Source organism: Bos mutus, chromosome X, assembly GCF_027580195.1.
Source record: "Bos mutus isolate GX-2022 chromosome X, NWIPB_WYAK_1.1, whole genome shotgun sequence".
Taxonomy (NCBI): Eukaryota; Metazoa; Chordata; class Mammalia; order Artiodactyla; family Bovidae; genus Bos; species Bos mutus.
In genome coordinates, this window is record NC_091646.1 from 3,002,822 (window position 1) to 3,021,134 (window position 18,313).

Genomic DNA, 18,313 nt, shown 5'->3' on the forward strand with positions numbered 1-18,313 from the left:
CAGTGTTCAGATCCTGGGTCAGGAAGAAATCCGGAGAAGGGAACCCACTCCAGTATTATAGCCTGGGAAATCCCATGGAGAGAGGAACCTGGTGGGCTCCAACACATGGGGTCACAAAAAGTTAGACATGACTGAGTGACTAACACTTTCACTTTACTTCATGACATTTTACCTCAAGTCAAGGTATCTTCAGAGTTCCAGATTTGCATACACAAATATTTCATATTATTATATGGAAGTCTCAAAATAGCAAATATCATGTACCTAGATTCTCAAGCTCTAGCTTAGTTTTAATAATCCCCTAATATTTCATACATCAGTCAACGGTTTATCCATCTCTCCAGTTGCTTAAGCATCAAATTAGCAAGTTATTCTCATTACCTCCACCTTTACCTCACCTTTTACATCCAAATTATCATCAAGTCCTAGAAGTTCTGATGGTATTATGTGCTAATCTTCTTTAACTCATCCTCCTTATTTCTAGACTGGATTGTGCTCAACATCTATCAAATTTCTCTGGTGTCTTTACCCTCTATTAATGCCTTTACTCATATAGTACAAACTGACACTAAGTTGGATTATATATTTCCACCTTTCTAAAATGCTCTAGTAATTTCCTATTACACTTAGGATAAAATCTATAATCCTTATTATGTTCCACAAGACCATGTGAGAGCTGTCCTTTTATAGCTCTCTTTTTTTTTTTAATCTCATCTACTTCCACTTTATCCCTTCATTTACTTCATTTGCTTTGAGCTGGGAAATTAACAACTAAGCAAATATGGGAAGACCACTAACGGTATCTATTGTCATTACTCTGAGAAAGTCTTCCATGTGAATCTTTGTCCTATTAGATTATAAGATGATCATTGTACTCACTATATCTAGACAAATGTCTGGCACCTAGTTAGAACACAAGGCATATTTTTGCAAGAATAAGAAAATTCTCACTTCAGTATATAATGAAGAGCTAATAAAATTTGATCTATAGGTGTATATAATCATGCTACTACTTCTATAATTTATCAATGATCACAGCTAGTGGAAATCAATATATGTATGGCAAGATAGCATTGCTGGAGAGGAAGACTTAATATATTGATTTGATGTATATTATTTTATTATCTTAAAAATCAAGTTTAAATAAAACATAAAAATAGGATTTGAATATGATATAACTTAGATAAGTATATAAAAATAAGACAATTTCAAGGAATGAATATAAACTAATAATGTGCAAATATTTTAAAGTATGGGATATAGACGTTAAGAAGACAGATCAAGTCCCTATTCTCTTAGAGGTTATGTTATAGAGGAATGAAAGACTAATAAACAAAATTGTAGGTTGTACAGTGATCAATTGTCCTGGATTTCCTGGGGCTGAGGGGATTCCCTGTACATGAGGCTTTTCAGCAAAGCTCAGAAAGTTTCAGGCAAATTATAGAGTTGGCCACCCTATGTGGTGATAAGTGCCATGGAAGATAAATCATAGAGCTTACTCTGTTATACTGGGTGATCAAGATATACCTTATGAAAAAAAAGTATTTAAGTCATTAAATGAAAAAATAATGAAGTGTGTCATAAAGATATATTTTATATATGTGCATATTTTAGAATATGTAAATACATATGTGTGTATTTGTGTATCATGAAGCAGAAGTTAGACTATACAGTAAAGAATTATATCTGTTAAATATTATCAGACCAAGAAAGATCACCAGGAATAAAGGACCCAGTTTTGATAATACACTTCTTTTTTTTTTTTTTACTATAGCTATATAATTGTGCATCCATCACCACTAATTCCAGATTATTTCATTTTACAAATAAATAAATCTTATAGCAATTAGGGGGGCTTCCCTCGTGGCTCAGCAGTAAAGAATCTGTCTACGAATCCAAGATACATGGGTTCAAGCCCTGGGTCGGGAAGATCCCCTGGAGAAGAAAATGGCAACCCATTCCAGTATTCTTGCCTGGGAAATCCCATGGACCGAGGAGCCTGGCAGGATATAGCTCATGGGGTTCCAAAGAGTCAGACACGACTTGGCAACAACATAGCAACTACCCCTTCTTCATTTAACTAACATCATATTAATTGAATCATATAATATATGGGCTTTGGTTTCTCCTACTTTTAATATCATGATCAATACTTCATTAATTATTGTGGATGAATATCCAGAATTGATTTGTCCATTTTTTTTCAGTTGACCAACATTTGGGTTATTTTCACGTTTCAGATATTGCAAATAATAAATAATGCTGCTGGGAACATTTATGTGCAATATTCATGTAGATATATATCTTCATTTCTCTTAGTTCTATACTTAATAGTTGAAAGGCTGGGTCATCTGATAACTGTGTTTAACCTTGCGAGGAATTGTGAGACTATTTTACAAAGTGGTTGTAACATTTTACATTCTAAATAGCAATGCACGATAGCTCTGATTTCTCCACATTCTTGCCAACATTTGTTATTTTCTGTCTTTTGAACTATAAATATTGTAGTGGGCATGAAATAGTACATCACTATGGCTTTGATTTGCATTTCCTTAATGATTAGTGATGTTAAATATCTTATATGCTTATTGGTCATTCATATGTAGTCTTTGGACAAATGCCTATTTAAATCATTTTCCATATTCATTATACCTGTTTTATTCATCTAAGAATATACTATAATTTCAGCTCTTTTACTTGAGTTTTTGATGTGTTTTGAGTTAATTTTTGTGTGATTGGGGGTAGGTGGTTGAATGCCATTCATTTGCATGTGTCTGTGCAGTTATCCCAGCTTTATCTTTTGAAAATACTACTCTTTTTAAAATCAAATTTTTATTTGAAGACAAATATATGTTCACATGCAGTTGTAAAAAATAATACAAAGAGAATCCATGTAGTTTTTACCTAGTCTTAACCCAATGGTAACATCTTGCAACACTGCAGTACAATATTATAACCAAGGTATTAACATCAATACAGTCCAGACAAAGAATGTTTCCACCACCGTAAAGATCCCTTATATTGCCATTTTATCACCCACACACTTCACTGTTCCAGTTACCCCCTCCTGACTTCCTGGTAACCATCAATCTGTTCTCCACTTCTATAATTTTGTCATTAAAGTATCTTTTATTCATGTAATCATATTGTATGTAAAATTCTAGTATATGTATATTTTAACTTACTATGATTCCCTGAAGATTAACAGATTACATCGGTAGTTCATTCCTTTTCATTGTGAAGTAATTTTTGATGATATGGATGTAACAGTATTCATCCATTGAAGGACATCTGAGTTCTTTCTAATTTTGACTTTTAGGAATCAAGCTCCTCTAAACATTTATATACAGACATTTTGTGTCAAAGTTAGTTTTTATTTCTCTAGGATAAATGCTGAGGAGTGCAATGGTTGCATGGTAAAGTCATTTTTAGGTTTTAAGTAATGGCTTTTTCCAAGAGTGGCTGTACCATATTATATTTCCAACAGAAATTTATGAGTTATCTAGTTGTTTTGCATCTATGTTAGCATTTGGCATTGCCAGTAGTTTTTATTTAAGTCGTTTGATAGGTGTATATCATTGTGGTTTAATTAACATTTCCTTAATGAATAATAATATTAAATATTTTTATTTCCTCACCTGTTATCTATATATGGAATTACAATGGAGGTAGCATTACATTAATTTTAGATTTATAACATGATTCAATATTTGTATATATTTCAAAATGATAACCTCAATAAATCCAGTTAACATATACATAGTTATACAATTTTTTCTTGTGATAAGAACTTTAAGATCTACCTTATTGTCAACTCTCAAGTATGCAATACACTATTATTGCAGTCACCACAGTGCACATTACACTCTCATGACGTATTCATTTTATAACTTGAAGTGTATACCTTTTAACCTCCTTCACCCATGTGACCCACTCCCCATCTGCAATTTCTGAAATCTACCAACTTGTTTCTGTATCTATAATCTCTCTTTTGTTTAAATCTACATATCAATAAGATCATGCAGTATTTGTCTTTCTCTGTCCACTTATGTCACTTAGCATAGTGTCCTAAAAGTTTATACATGATGTAGCAGATGGCAATATTTCCTTCTTTTTATGACTTAATAATATTCCATTGTGTGTGTGTGTACATGCATACCACGTTTTCTTTATCCTTTATTTAATGATAGACATGGTTTTTTACATATCTTGGCTCTTGTAAACAATGTTTCATGGAAGAAGGGGGTGCATATATCTTTCCAAGGTAATATTTTTGTTTTCTTGTGATAAATACTCAGAAGTGAATTTGACAGGTCATATAGTAGTTCTATTTTTAATTTTTTGAGGTACTTCCATGGTGTTTTCCATAGTGACTGCACTCATCACTGCACTATTTTCAAAACTCAATTGACTAAAAATGTATACACTTAATTATAAATTATAACTCTATTCTACTTATGTATATAGACACAGGCAAGTGCTACACTGTCCTGATTATAGTAGCTTAGTAGTAATTTTTAAATCAGGAAGTTTTAGTCATCCAAATCTGATCTTTTTCAAGCTTGGTTTGGCTATTCTCAATTTCCTGCATTCCAATGAGAATTTTAGAATTGATTTATCAGTTGCTGTAACAAGCTGAGATTTTGTTAATAATTGTGATGAATCTGTAAATTAATATGGGAAGTATTATCATTTTGACAATATTAAGCCTTATAATTCATGATTTGGGAATTAATTCAATTTTGTTTAGCTTTTATCCATTTTTTTTCATTATTGTGTGTTTTCTTGGTATAGAAGTCATAAATATTTTGTTACATTTATTCCTAAGTATTCTCTTTGATGCTATTATAGGTGAAATATTTTAAATGTATAGTATTCATTTCAATTGCATAGAGATACAGTTGAGAGGGTAACATCTAAAAGGCAGTTGAATAGGAAGCCTTGGACCTTTACACCCCATGTGGATACACCAATTCAACAAAAATACATAGACAAATTCATCAGAAATTCAGAATCTAGTTGAAAGGATGCTGCATCTGGAGTAAGCATGAAACTAGCTACATTGAAGCTGGTAGGGAAAATGCAAGATGTCCTCTCATTGGAAGTCTTGCCTCTGGCATAGTGCCATATGATTGGAAGGAAACCCTCAGCTTTTGGTTTCTTCCTGGAGGATGAAATAGTTGCCCACATGTCCAACATTCAAACTTTTCTAGGGATTCCAAAAGTACTGGTTTCTGTCTTAACCTGTCTCACTGGTCTCACTAAGAACATACACAGTCATTTGGGCTAGAACACAAATACTTAATCATAGTCCCTTCTTCTAGCTCTGCACAGAATGAGTAGATAAAACATCAGATTCTGTTTCTATCTGGTGAAGTAAAGAATTGGATCACACATCCAGTTCTAGAGGCTACCTAGGGGATTGGATTTTGTCTCACCCATCTCAGACCACTGATAGGATCAAACTACTTTACATGGCAGGGGCTCACTAAGAACAGTGATGGATATTTGAACCAGTACAACGTTTTGAGAGGCTCCTACAATCTCTGACCAGATTAACTGGTGAGAGTCTCCTCCTGTACAAGGTCGATCTGTGAACACTTGGGAGAACTGGGTATTTTCTTCAGTATGCAGATATCAACACAAAGAGTGAAGGAAAACTAAGAAATGTGGAATGTAACCCCTCCAAAAAGCAAATAAAGTTAATCTCCAGAAACAGAACCTAATGATATGAATATTTATAGGACTTATGAGGCAGAAAACTCAAAATAACAATAAAATACACAGTATAAAAACACATAAAATGTGAAATCAAATGCATAGTATGTGGGGAGGGAGCAAAAGGCAGAGTTTTTGCGTGTAAACGAAGTTAAGTTTTTATTAGCTTAAAATAGACTATTATATCAATAAGATGTTTCAAGCAAGCCTCAGGGTAACCAAAATAAATAAATAAATAAACCTATAGCAGATGAATTCAAAATAAAGAGAAGTGAATAAAAGTATACCAATATGGAACAAAGGAACAGAGCAAGAGAGAATAATAGAGACAAAGAAATGTTAAAACATCCAGAAACCCATTAACAATGTGGCAATAATAAGTCCTGACCTACCAACAATTACTTTAAATGTAAACAAATTAAATTACGTGATCAAAAGACATATGGTGGTTGAATGAATAAAATAAGACCCAACTATATGATGCCTATATGATCAATAACCTCAGATATGCAGATGACACCACCCTTATGGCAGAAAGTGAAACAGAACTGAAGAGCATCTTGATGAAAGTGAAAGAGGAAAATGAAAAAGTTGGCTTAAAGCTCAACATTCAGAAAACTAAGATCATGGCATCTGGTCCCATCACTTCATGGCAAATAGTTGGAAACAGTGGAAACAGTGGCAGATGATTTTTTGGGCTTCAAAATCACTGCAGATGGTGACTGCAGCCATGAAATTAAAAGACGCTTACTCCTTGGCAGGAAAGTTATGACCAACTTAGACAGCATATTAAAAAGCAGAGACATTTCTTTGCCAACAAAAGTCCATCTAGTCAAGGCTATGGTTTTTCCAGTACTCATGTATGGATGTGAGAGTTGGACTATAAAGAAAGTTGAGTGCTGAAGAATTGATGCTTTTGAACTGTGGTGTTGGAGAAGACTCTTGAGAGTCCATTAGACTACAAGGAGATCCACCCAGTCCATCTTAAAAGAGGTCAGTCCTGAGTGTTTATTGGAAGAACTGATGTTGAAGCTGAAACTCCAGTACTTTGGCCACCTGATGCAAAGAGCTGACTCATTTGAAAAGACCCAAATGCTGGGAAAGATTGAAGGTGGGAGAAGAAGGGGACGACAGAGAATGACATGGTTGGATGGCATCACTGAGTCAATGGACATGAGTTTGGGTAAATTCCGGGAGTTGGTGATGGACAGGGAGGCCTGGCGTGCTGCAGTCCATAGGGTTGCAAAGAGTCCTACACGACTGAGCGACTGAACTGACTGATATGCCTACATGACTGATTTCAACTTTAAGGGCACAGATAAGCATAAAGTGAAGGGATCACAAAACAAGGCTTAGCAAGTTTGAAAAGGACTCCAAATATCCACAGCAATCTTCAGGAAGAAAAATAAAGTTGGAGGTATCACACATTTTGATTTCAAAATTTATTAAAAAGCTGCAGTAATAAAACAGCATGATATTGGCATGAAGACAGACATAGAGACCAATGGAACAGATTAGAAAAACCATAAATAAATCCACATATATATGATCAACTGATCTTTGACAAAGGTGCCAAGATCACATGTACACAGGGTTGTCTCTTCAACAAAGGGTGCTGCAACAACTAGATATCCACATGTGAAAGATTGAAACTAAACCTTTATCTTACTTGTACACAAAAAAGTCAATTCAATATGGATTGAATTCTTAAAAGACCTGAAACTGTAAAACTCCTAGAAGAAGATGCAGGAGAAAGCTTCATGTTATTGCTCTGTGCAATGATTTTTTGGATATGACACTAGAATCACAGGCAGAAAAAGAAACAAAGTTAATAAGTATGAATATTTCAAACTGAATGATTCTGCACAGCAAAGGACGTATGAACAGAATGAAAAGGAAAGCTATGGGATAGGAAACAACATTTACAAACCATATATCTGATAATGTATTAATCTCCAAAATATATAAGGAATTCCCACGATGTAATACCAAAATACATTTGAATCAACTCTAATGAGGTGGATGAAACTGGAGCCTATTATACAGAGTGAAGTAACCCAGAAAGAAAAACACCAATACAGTATACTAACACATATATATGGAATTTAGAAAGATGGTAACAATAACCCTGTATACGAGACAGCAAAAGAGACACTGATGTATAGAACAGTCTTTTGGATAGGATCATTTGGGAGAATGGCACTGAAACATGTATAATATCATGTATGAAATGAGTCGCCAGTCCAGGTTTGATGCACGATACTGGATGCTTGGGGCTAGTGCACTGGGATGACCCAGAGGGATGGTAAGGGGAGGGAGGAGGGAGGAGGGTTCAGGATGGGGAACACGTGTATACCTGTGGCAGATTCATGTTGATATATGGCAAAACCAATACAATATTGTAAAGTTAAAAAATAAAATATTAAAAAAAAACAAAAAAGCAAATAGCCTGATTAAAAAATGGTTAAAGGAATTAAATAGACATATCTCCAAAGAAGACATAGAAATGGTCAACAGGTATATGAATACATGCTCAATGTAACTAATCATCAGGCCAATACAAATTAAAACCACAAGGAAAGATTACCTCACAATTAGGATGTCTATAATCAAAAAGAAAAATACAGGTTAACAAGTGTTAATAAAAATGTGGGAAAATTGGAACCTTTCTACATTTTTGATGGGAATATGAAGTGGTGTGGCTGTGATGGAAACAGTATGGGGTTTCCTCAAAATATTGAAACTGTAGCTACCATATGATACATTTTCCCACTTCTGAGTATTTACCCAAAATAATTTAGAATTTGGAAGAGGTATTTATGCTCTCATGTTTATTGCAGCATTATTCATAATTTTCAAGGTTTGGAAAAAACCTAAAGCTCTATCAGCAGATGAGTAGATAGAGAAAATATGGTATACCAACACATTTTTCAGCTAAAAATATTTTTATGAAAAAATATTTATGAAAAATATTTTTCAGCTAAAATGAGTGAAATGTTGGCATATGTGACAGCATGGATGAATCTTGTAGATGTTATGCTAAGTAAAATAAGCCAGTCACAAAAGGAACATTATTATATAATTCTAATTGCATGAGGTATCTTAAATAGTACAACTCATAGGAGCAAGAAGTAGAATGGTGGTTGCCAAGGGTTGGAAGTAGGGGCAAATTGAAATGTACTCTTCAACAGATTTAAAGTTTCAGGATTTCCGCTGGCCTAAAAATCCTCTGTGCTCTGCCTAGTCATACCTCCTCCACCTCATGCCCACACTGCTGGAAACCACTGATTTTTTTTATTTTTTACTGTCTCATAATCTTGCCTTTTCCAGAATGTCATATAGTTGGAATCATACAATATGTAGCCTTTTCAGATTGGCTTCTTTCACTTACAAGACGCACTTAAGTTTTCTCCATGTCTTTTCATGACTTGACAGATTGTTTATTTTTAGCATTGAAAACTGTTCCATTGATTCAATGTAACATATTCCATCCAGTCACCTACTGAAGAATATCTTGTTTGTTTACACATTTTGGCAGTTATAAATAAAGCTGCTATAAACGTCCATGCCGTTTGATAGCTATTTATTCCCAGAGAACTTTTATAATTTGAGTCAGTTCTCTCAAACCCTGTTGCTGCCTTATCACAAGTGTATGCAACATTCTAAATCTTCTATTGTCATTTCAACAATCTTCACAGCATTTCCACAGAAATAGATTCCACATCAAGACAGAAGTTTTTTTGCTTATCCATAAGAAGCACCTTCTTGCCTGTTAAAGTTTTATCATGAGGTTAGAGCAATTCAGTCATCTCTTTAGACTGCAATTCTAATTCTAGGATGCTTCCTACTTCTACCACATCTGGAGTTACATCCTCCATTGAAGCCTTGAGTCCCTCAACATCATCCATGAGGTTTGGAATCAACTTCTTCCAAACTCCTGTTAATGTTAATATTTTGATCCTTTCCTATGAATCACAAATTTTCTTAATGGCACCTAGAGTGGTGAGTCTTTTCCCAACGGTTTTCAGTGTACTTTGTCTAGATCCATCAGAGAAACCCCTATCTATGGCAGCTATAGACTTGCAAAATGTATTTCTTAAGTGATAAAGACTTGAAAGTCAAAATAACTCCTTCATCCATGGCCTGCAGAATGGATATTATGTTAGCAGGTATGAAAACAACATTAATCCTGTTGTACCTTTCCATCAGAATTCTTGGGTGACCAGGTGCTATAATATCCATGAGCTGTAATATTTTTAAGGTTTTTTTTTTTTTTTTTTTTTTTTCTGAGCATTAGATCTCAATGGTGGGATTAAAATATTTGGTAAACCATGTTGTAAACAGATGTACTGTCACCCGGACTTTGTTGTTTCATAGAGCACAGGCAGAGTGGATTTAGCATAATTCTTAAGGGCCTTGGAATTTTCTAAACGGTAAATGAGCTTTGGCTTCAACTTAAAGTCACCAGCTGCACTGCTGCTGCTGCTGCTGCTAAGTCACTTCAGTCATGTCTGACTCTGTGTGACCCCATAGACAGCAGCCCACCAGGCTCCTCTGTCCACAGAATTCTCTAGGCAAGAATGCTGGAGTGGGTTGCCATTTCCTTTTCCTCACCAGCTGCATTAACCCCTAACAAAAGAATCAGCTTGTATTTTCAAACTTTAAAGCTAGCACTGACTTCTCTCTTGCTATGAGAGTCCTAGATGACATCTTCTGATTGAAGGCTGTTTTACCTCCATTGAAAATCTACTAAAGTTCAGTACTGATCCAAGGATGCTGGCATCAAAGCCCTCCCTCTCAACTATCCCTAGTTTCTGCATTTCTATAATGTACCACCAATTATTCTAGATTTATAATACCCTGTCTTTAACTTGGTATATACCATCTTTTGAATAAAAAGATTATTGGTTGTTTGAGATGAGATATAAGAACAAAATCATTCTTGAGGTTCCACCTCGAAAAAAAGACGATGTTTGCTCATAGCAGCTAGTTTGACACCCCTGTTTTCCTTAGGCTAGCCTTCACACAACGAGCATGCATATACAGCCAAGGTTCACTGCATCTGTTCTGAAGTTGAGAAATGCTGCTTATTCAAGTACAGATGCCCCCATTTGATGTAAGGAGACAGTTGAATTGCATGTCCACCATGAGAAAAGGAAAATAAACAATGAAACAAATGCCAGCATCCTTGGATCAGTACTGAACTTTATCCATAAACTTTAAGGTAAGTGATGGCTGCTGTATTTAATAGAAGTGTATTTCTTTAAACTTAAATTTGACTTTGATACATTGAACAAAGCGGAACCCTTTTCTTAAAAGGTATAAAGATTTTTAATTCTGTGATTGCATGTATGTGTGCTGAAACTGTAAAGCTTTTATGACTAATATTAATATCCCTTAAATGAAATTAAAAGGTAAATGAACATGATCCAATGTAACTGATCATTCCTTCCTGCAGTGATTATTGTATTGTTTTACTGTATATTTGGAAAACTGAAGATAAATCATGGAAAATGGAAATAATTGCTCCAGCTAAAAGGCTTAGGCCTAAACTACTTTTACGATACCAAATGAGTAAAAAACCTGACAAATCAGGACAAGTTAGTGAGGAAGTTAAAGGAATAAATCTCAATTCATCAAGTATCCTATTTATAAATATTGGAATGATTGATTTTCCTTGCAAGCCCATCCTAGAATGCCTTTCAACACTTTTAAAGGAATTTCACTTATAAAGAAAAACTTCATATTGTTTTTTTTTTTTTTTTGAATTTTATTTTATTTTATTTTATAAATTTTATTTTATTTTTAAACTTTACATAATTGTATTAGTTTTGCCAAATATCAAAATGAATCCGCCACAGGTATACATGTGTTCCCCATCCTGAACACTCCTCCCTCCTCCCTCCCCATACCATCCCTCTTGGTCGTCCCAGTGCACTAGCCCCAAGCATCCAGTATCGTGTATCGAACCTGGACTGGCAACTCGTTTCTTACATGATATTTTACATGTTTCAATGTCATTCTCCCAAATCTTCCCACCCTCTCCCTCTCCCACAGAGTCCATAAGACTGTTCTATACATCAGTGTCTCTTTTTGCTGTCTCGTACACCGGGTTATTGTTACCATCTTCCTAAATTCCATATATATGTTAGTATACTGTATTTATGTTTTTCCTTCTGGCTTACTTCACTCTGTATAATAGGCTCCAGTTGCATCCACCTCATTATAACTGATTCAAATGTATTCTTTTAATGGCTGAGTAATACTCCATTGTGTATATGTACCACAGCTTTCTTATCCATTCATCTGCTGATGGACATTTAGGTTGCTTCCATGTCCTGGCTATTATAAACAATGCTGCGATGAACATTGGGGTACACGTGTCTCTTTCCCTTCTGGTTTCCTCAGTGTGTATGCCCAGCTATATTGTTAACCGTAACTTTGCTACCAACTTTGAAAATAAAAGTAATAATAAAACTTCATTGAAATAATAGACTATATAAGGTCTATTTTTTCAGTTGGTATTAAAATAAACTACATTTTGGTACCAGTAAAAAAAAAAAAAAAGAAAATCTACTAAAATGATTTTTAGTATAGCTACCTTCATCATCTTAGCTAGGTATTCTAGATAACTTGCTGCAGCTTCTGTATCAGCACTTGTTGCTTCACCTGTACTTTGTCGTGATGGAAATGGCCTCTTTCCTTAAATCTTATGAGCACTTTTCTATTTCCTTCAAGAATTTTTCCTTTGCACTCAAAACTTGGCTGTTTGGTGCCAGAGGCCTAACTTTCAGCCTATCCCAGCTTTTGGCATACTTTCCTCACTGAACTTAATCATTTCTAGCTTTTGATTTCAAGTGAGAGTTGTGTGACTCTTCCATTCACTTAAACACTTAGAGGTTATTGTATGGTTATTTTTTAAAATAATTTTATTTATTTATTTTGGCTGCACATGGTCTTCATTGCTACACATAGGCTTTCTCTACTTGTAGCAAGTGGGGGCTACTCTCTAATTGCAGTGTGCAAGTTTCTCATTGCAGTGGCTTCTCTTGTTATGGAGCATAGAGTCTAGGGCACATAGGCTTCAGTAATTACAGCACTTGGGCTCAGTAGTCGTGACTTCCCAGGTTCTAGAACATAGGCTTAGTAGTTGTGGTGCACAGGCTTAGTTGCTCTGAGGCATGTGGGATCTTCCCAGATCAAGGATCAAACCCGAGTCTCCTACATTTGCGGGTGGATTCTTCAGCACCAAGTCATCAGGGAAGCCCTATTGTATGGTTATTAATTGACCTAGTTTCAATATTTTTTTGTTCCAGAAATTGAGAGGCTCCAGGAAAGGTCAAGAGATCAGTGAATGATTGGTCAGTGTAGTGGTCAAAATATATACATTTTGTAGTTTTGCCTTCTTATAAGGACTTGATTTGTGGTTGTGGTACATCCCCAAAATTATAAGAGTAACATCAAAGAACACTGATCACGGATCACCATAGCAAATGTATATTAAGTATACCTCAAAGAAGCTGAAAAAAAGAAGAGTTGATGTTTCTATTCTTCAGGATTTTCCAGAAAAACAAAACCAATAGAATAGAATAGACATATAGCTTAAAAAAATATTTATTCATGCATTTTTGTATACTAAGAAGTCCCATCAACTGCCAGCTGTAACCTGGAGGCCTAGGAATGTTGGTGATATAGTTCTAGTCCAAACCTGAATATCTGATAAATAGGGTATCCAGTGGTGAAAGTTCTGGTTCAAGTCTGAAGACCCATGAAACAAGAATGCCCATCATGTCAGATGTCGAAAGATGGGTATCCCAGAGACATCAAGAGCAAATTTGTCTTTCCTCTGTCTTTTTGTTCTATTCAGGGCTTTCAGCAATTTGAATAATACCCACTTTCATTAATAAGGCTACACTTTACTCAATCTAACAATTCAAATGCTAATTTATACTAGAAACACCTTTATGGACACACTTAGAAATAATGTTCTATAAGATATCCGGCCATTTCTTAGCCAAGTCAAGTAGATGCATAAATTAAACCATGATAATATTACAGTCTTGAGTGAAATTTATAGGGCAGGATAAGAGGCTAAAAACTAAAGAAGGTTTCCTACATTACAGTATTGAGGCAGAATTCCTGCTTCTCCCATAAACTTCAGTTTTTGCTCTAAATGCCTTATGTTTGGATGGAGCTAACCCATCTTATGGATATTAATCTCCATTATTTAAGCCAACTGATTTTAAATCTTAATCACATATACAAAATACTTTCATAATAATCTATAGGCTATTGTTTGACCAAACAACTGGGCACAATTGCTCAGCCAAGTTGACAAATAAAATGATTCATCTCAGTCTGTATTTTTTTTTTTTAAAGAAGATTTTACATCAATAGCCTAAGCTTCAAACTTAACATACAGGTAAAAGAAGAGCAAACTGAAGCAAGCAAAATTAATAAAATTATTTTTTAAAAAACAGTATAGAAATGATTGAAATAGAGAATAGAAAAAAATGGAGGAATCAATTAAACCAAATGCCAGTTTTCTTAAAAGTTTCAAAAAAGGAGATATTACTACCAACCTTACAGAAATAAGATGGGATTACAAATAAATACTGTGGGAAAAAATGTTATGCTATCAAATAGTATTTAAAAAAGTGTTATATTCATATGGAAGAACTTTGAATAAAGTATGCTGAATAAATGAAGCCAGGCATGAAAGGCCATACATACAATTCCATTTAAGTGAAAAATCAGAAGAGATAAATTTATAGAGACAAAAAATATATTAGTGGTCTTCAGGGCTCATGAGGATGGCCTGAAGAAGGTGATAGCTAAAGGGAGCAGGGAAAATATTCTAAACTTGACTTCTGTAATGTTTGTACATAGTGAATATATTGAAATTCATGGAAATGTACCATATAAATGGGTGAAAGTATTATATATGAAATGTTTCTCAGTAAAACTGTTCTAAAACAAAATAAATATAAGGGGGAATAAAAGAAAGAGCACCTCTAGAACTGGATTATAGACATCTTTACTCCAATCTGAATGTGTGTTTGATGGTTAGTTACTTCCATTAACAAAGGAAAGAGTATGCTTGTCATCTCACAAGCAGCAGCTCAGTTGAGCATAGAAGCCACCTTTCTGGGACAACCTCACAGCTAGGCTACTTCATTTGATTCTGAGGATAGGCCTTTGCTTCATGTTCAGACTTATAAAAGAGGTTCAGAGGTATGGTTTGCCTTCCTCTGTTTCAAGTCTCTCCAAGCTAGGAGCACTGGTGGCTCAGAGACCCCGCCCCTTCAACACCCTCTGATGCTCTCTGAGAACAATTGTTGCCTTGGTTACATTATTACATAGGGAGCAGTCATCACTGAAATTGCCTCAGCAGGCCTTGCACTGCCTCAAAAGGGACAAGATTCATGGGTTGAGGGTGGGGATAGGGGACAGCCTGCTAGCTCTGCCTCAGTGCCAACCTGAGAGCTTTGGAATCCTGTGGCTGATAAACTTCCAAAGGTACATGTTATCTCACAAAAGTGGCCGTGTTCTTTCTTTACTTTGGTGAAGGTCAGAAGAGCATCCTGCAGACATGTTTAACCCATACTCATTAGATACTCCAGCCGTAATTTTTGACAATGGATCAGGACTCTGTAAAGTAGGTATGTCTGGAGAGATTGGGCCCCGTCATGTCATCAGTTCTGTGGTGGGGCATCCTAAATTCAACATGGCTTTACCAGAAGCCAATCAGAAAAATTATGTTGTGGGAGAAAATGCCCTGTTCAAGTATGAGGCCTTGCAGTTGCACTACCCCATTGAACGTGGACTGGTAACAAGATGGGATGACATGGAGAAACTCTGGAAGTATCTTTTTGAGTGGGAACTGGGAGTAAAACCCTGTCAACGACCTGTGCTCATGACTGAACCCTCCTTGAACCCAAGAGAGACTCGCGAGAAGACAACAGAAGTGATGTTTGAGACCTTCAATGTGCCTGCCTTTTACCTGTCCAACCACGCGGTCGTAGCACTCTATGCCTCTGCTGCTGTCACGGGCCTAGTGGTGGACAGTGGGGATGGGATCACTTGTACTGTCCCCATCTTTGAGGGTTACTCCCTGCCTCATGCTGTCACCAAGCTCTATGTGGCAGGCAGGGACATCACAGAGCACCTCACCCGACTCCTCCTGGCTAGTGGGTGTAATTACCCTTGCATACTCAACAAGGCCTTAGTGGATGACATAAAAGAGACGCTGTGCTATGTTGCCTTGGAACCAGAGAAAGAACTCTGTAAGAAGCCAGAGGAGATCATGAAAGAATACAAGCTACCAGATGGGAATGTCATCCACCTTGGGGACCAGCTGTACCAGGTACCTGAGATTCTTTTTGCGCCTGACCACCTAGGTGTACACAACCCAGGACTATCAAAAATGGTCTCCAGCAGCATTATGAAGTGTGACACCGATATCCAGAAGAATCTTTTTGCAGAAATTGTTCTGTCTGGGGGCACCACTCTCTTCCCTGGGCTTGAGGAAAGACTTATGAAGGAACTGGAACAGCTGGCCTTCAGAGGCACTCCCATCAAGATCACTGCTTCTCCTGACAGATGTTTCTCTGCATGGATTGGTGCTTCCATCGTGACCTCTTTGAGCAGTTTCAAGCAAATGTGGATCACTTCTGCAGACTTCATGGAGTTTGGGGCATGTGTTGTCCAGAGAAGATGCTTTTAAAGGATTCAGAGCACAGGGGACAGCTTAAATTGTCAGATCACAGGAGCACTGGTGGAAGGTGACATCTTCCTTTAGAGCTTCAGCATGTATTCAATAAAAGTGATATGGCATTTTGGGTTTTGGTTCATTTTTGATAGCATAAGAGTAACTTTTGATCTAGGTACTGATTCTTTTTAAGTGATTCTAGTCCACCCTTCCTGTCTCAGGGACCTATTCAGTTGTTTCCTCCTGATAAAGCCTTGGGTTATGTGTTACAACTGGGTCCACTTGCAGGATCTGTAGTGAAAGCAGGTGAGCCTCAATGCCTAGTAGCTTTATTCAGTATGATCCCTAGAATCTTCATTTTAATCAAGTGTCTTAGATATTTCTGATAGATCCAGTGCTAAGTAAAGACAGAATTACAAGAGAACATGTAGGGAAGGAGGGGAATTAAGTAGAAGGAATGCTACTCAGCTCTTAGGGCTCAAATGACCCTTTCAGTCAACTGGTTCTTAATTAGCACAAGTCTCTACTGTTAGGCAGGCTTCCTTGGTGGCTCAGACAGTAAAGAATAAGGCTTTAATGCGAGAGACCTGGGTTCAGTCCCTGGGTTGGGAAGATCCCCTGGAGAAGGGAATGGCTACCCACTTCAGTATTCTTGCCTGGAGACTTCCATAGGCAAAGGAACCTAGTGGGCTACAGTCTATGAGGTCACAAAGAGTCAGAGATGACTAACTAACCCTTTCACTACTTTTCACTGTTAGGTAGCTAAATAAAATAGAGCTGTTGTCCTTGTCAAAGAGGAGAGGTGTGCACAGAAATCACTATTTGTTTAACGATCTTTAAGCTTAGGGCCCATACTCCTGGTTGAAGTATTAAGAACCAATACCTCTGTTTTTTAAATTGAAGTATAGTTGCTGTGTAATATAAGTTATAGGTGTGCCATGTAGCAAATCACAATCTTTAAAGGTTATATTTCATTTATAGTTGTTATAAACTATTGGTCCTGCTTGGTTTCAGTCCCCCTTTTCTTTGATACTCCTCAATCTTAAGGGGGGGGGCAGATGTGGACAAGAAGGGATAAATTTTTGGATAGAGAGGTTAATCATAAACTCTGCAAGGAACTGGGTTTTAGAGCACACAGGTTGGTGGAGAAGAATGTAATAAAAGATATACTGGTGGAAAGAAGATGGGAGTGGAAACAAATCAAAAAGAACTATACTAAAAAAAATCATCCTGAATGAATTGAAACCATCTTAAAACAAAAGGAATTCTATTTTGCACACATCTTTCCAACTATGTTTTCAGGGTATCACATTGCTAGCTTATTTTACAATACAGCCATGAAAATGAAAATTATCAAACAGAAATCACTATAAATCAGGTATTTTATTTTTACATTCATTTGAGACATGTGGTTGAATATCACACTTCTGCCTACGGACAGGTTAGCAAAACCACAATGGAATCAGAAGCATGACATTCAAAGAGCTAGGAAAACATTACTGTCAAACTATAGAATTATATATCCAGGAAAACTATTCCAAGAAAGATGGTAAAAATACTTTCTGAAAACAACTGAATGTGTTTACTCCCAATAGTCCATAACTAAAGGAGATTTTGCATGATTATTTGAGGATGTATAAAAATAATCCCATAGTAAGATATATATGGTGTACTAAGAAATAATGAACATTAAAGAATGGTGAACATGGAGGTAAATTTAAAAATACTGACTGTACACATTCATAGTATCAACATGATAATAAGAATGACAATTCTCTAATACAGAAGGACATAAATCATGGAAACAAGTTGGAGCTAAAAATCTGAATATACTTGTATTTCTCAGAAAGAGAAATGTTAATTAAATTTAGACTATATATATAT

The 18,313-nt window shown here is 36.0% G+C and overlaps 1 protein-coding gene across 1 annotated transcript; it reads left to right on the forward strand.

Moving 5' to 3' along the window:
- Nucleotides 1–15,310: 15,310 nt before the first annotated feature.
- Nucleotides 15,311–16,444, forward strand: LOC102272200 (actin-related protein T1). Its single transcript, XM_005901419.2, has one exon. It carries the CDS (start codon nucleotides 15,311–15,313, stop codon nucleotides 16,442–16,444), a length of 1,134 nt encoding a protein of 377 aa, XP_005901481.2.
- Nucleotides 16,445–18,313: the final 1,869 nt, after the last annotated feature.

Bases quoted from the DNA above. Each gene is read 5' to 3' on its own strand.
- LOC102272200 (XM_005901419.2), top strand. From the start codon at position 15,311: ATGTTTAACCCATACTCATTAGATACTCCAGCCGTAATTTTTGACAAT.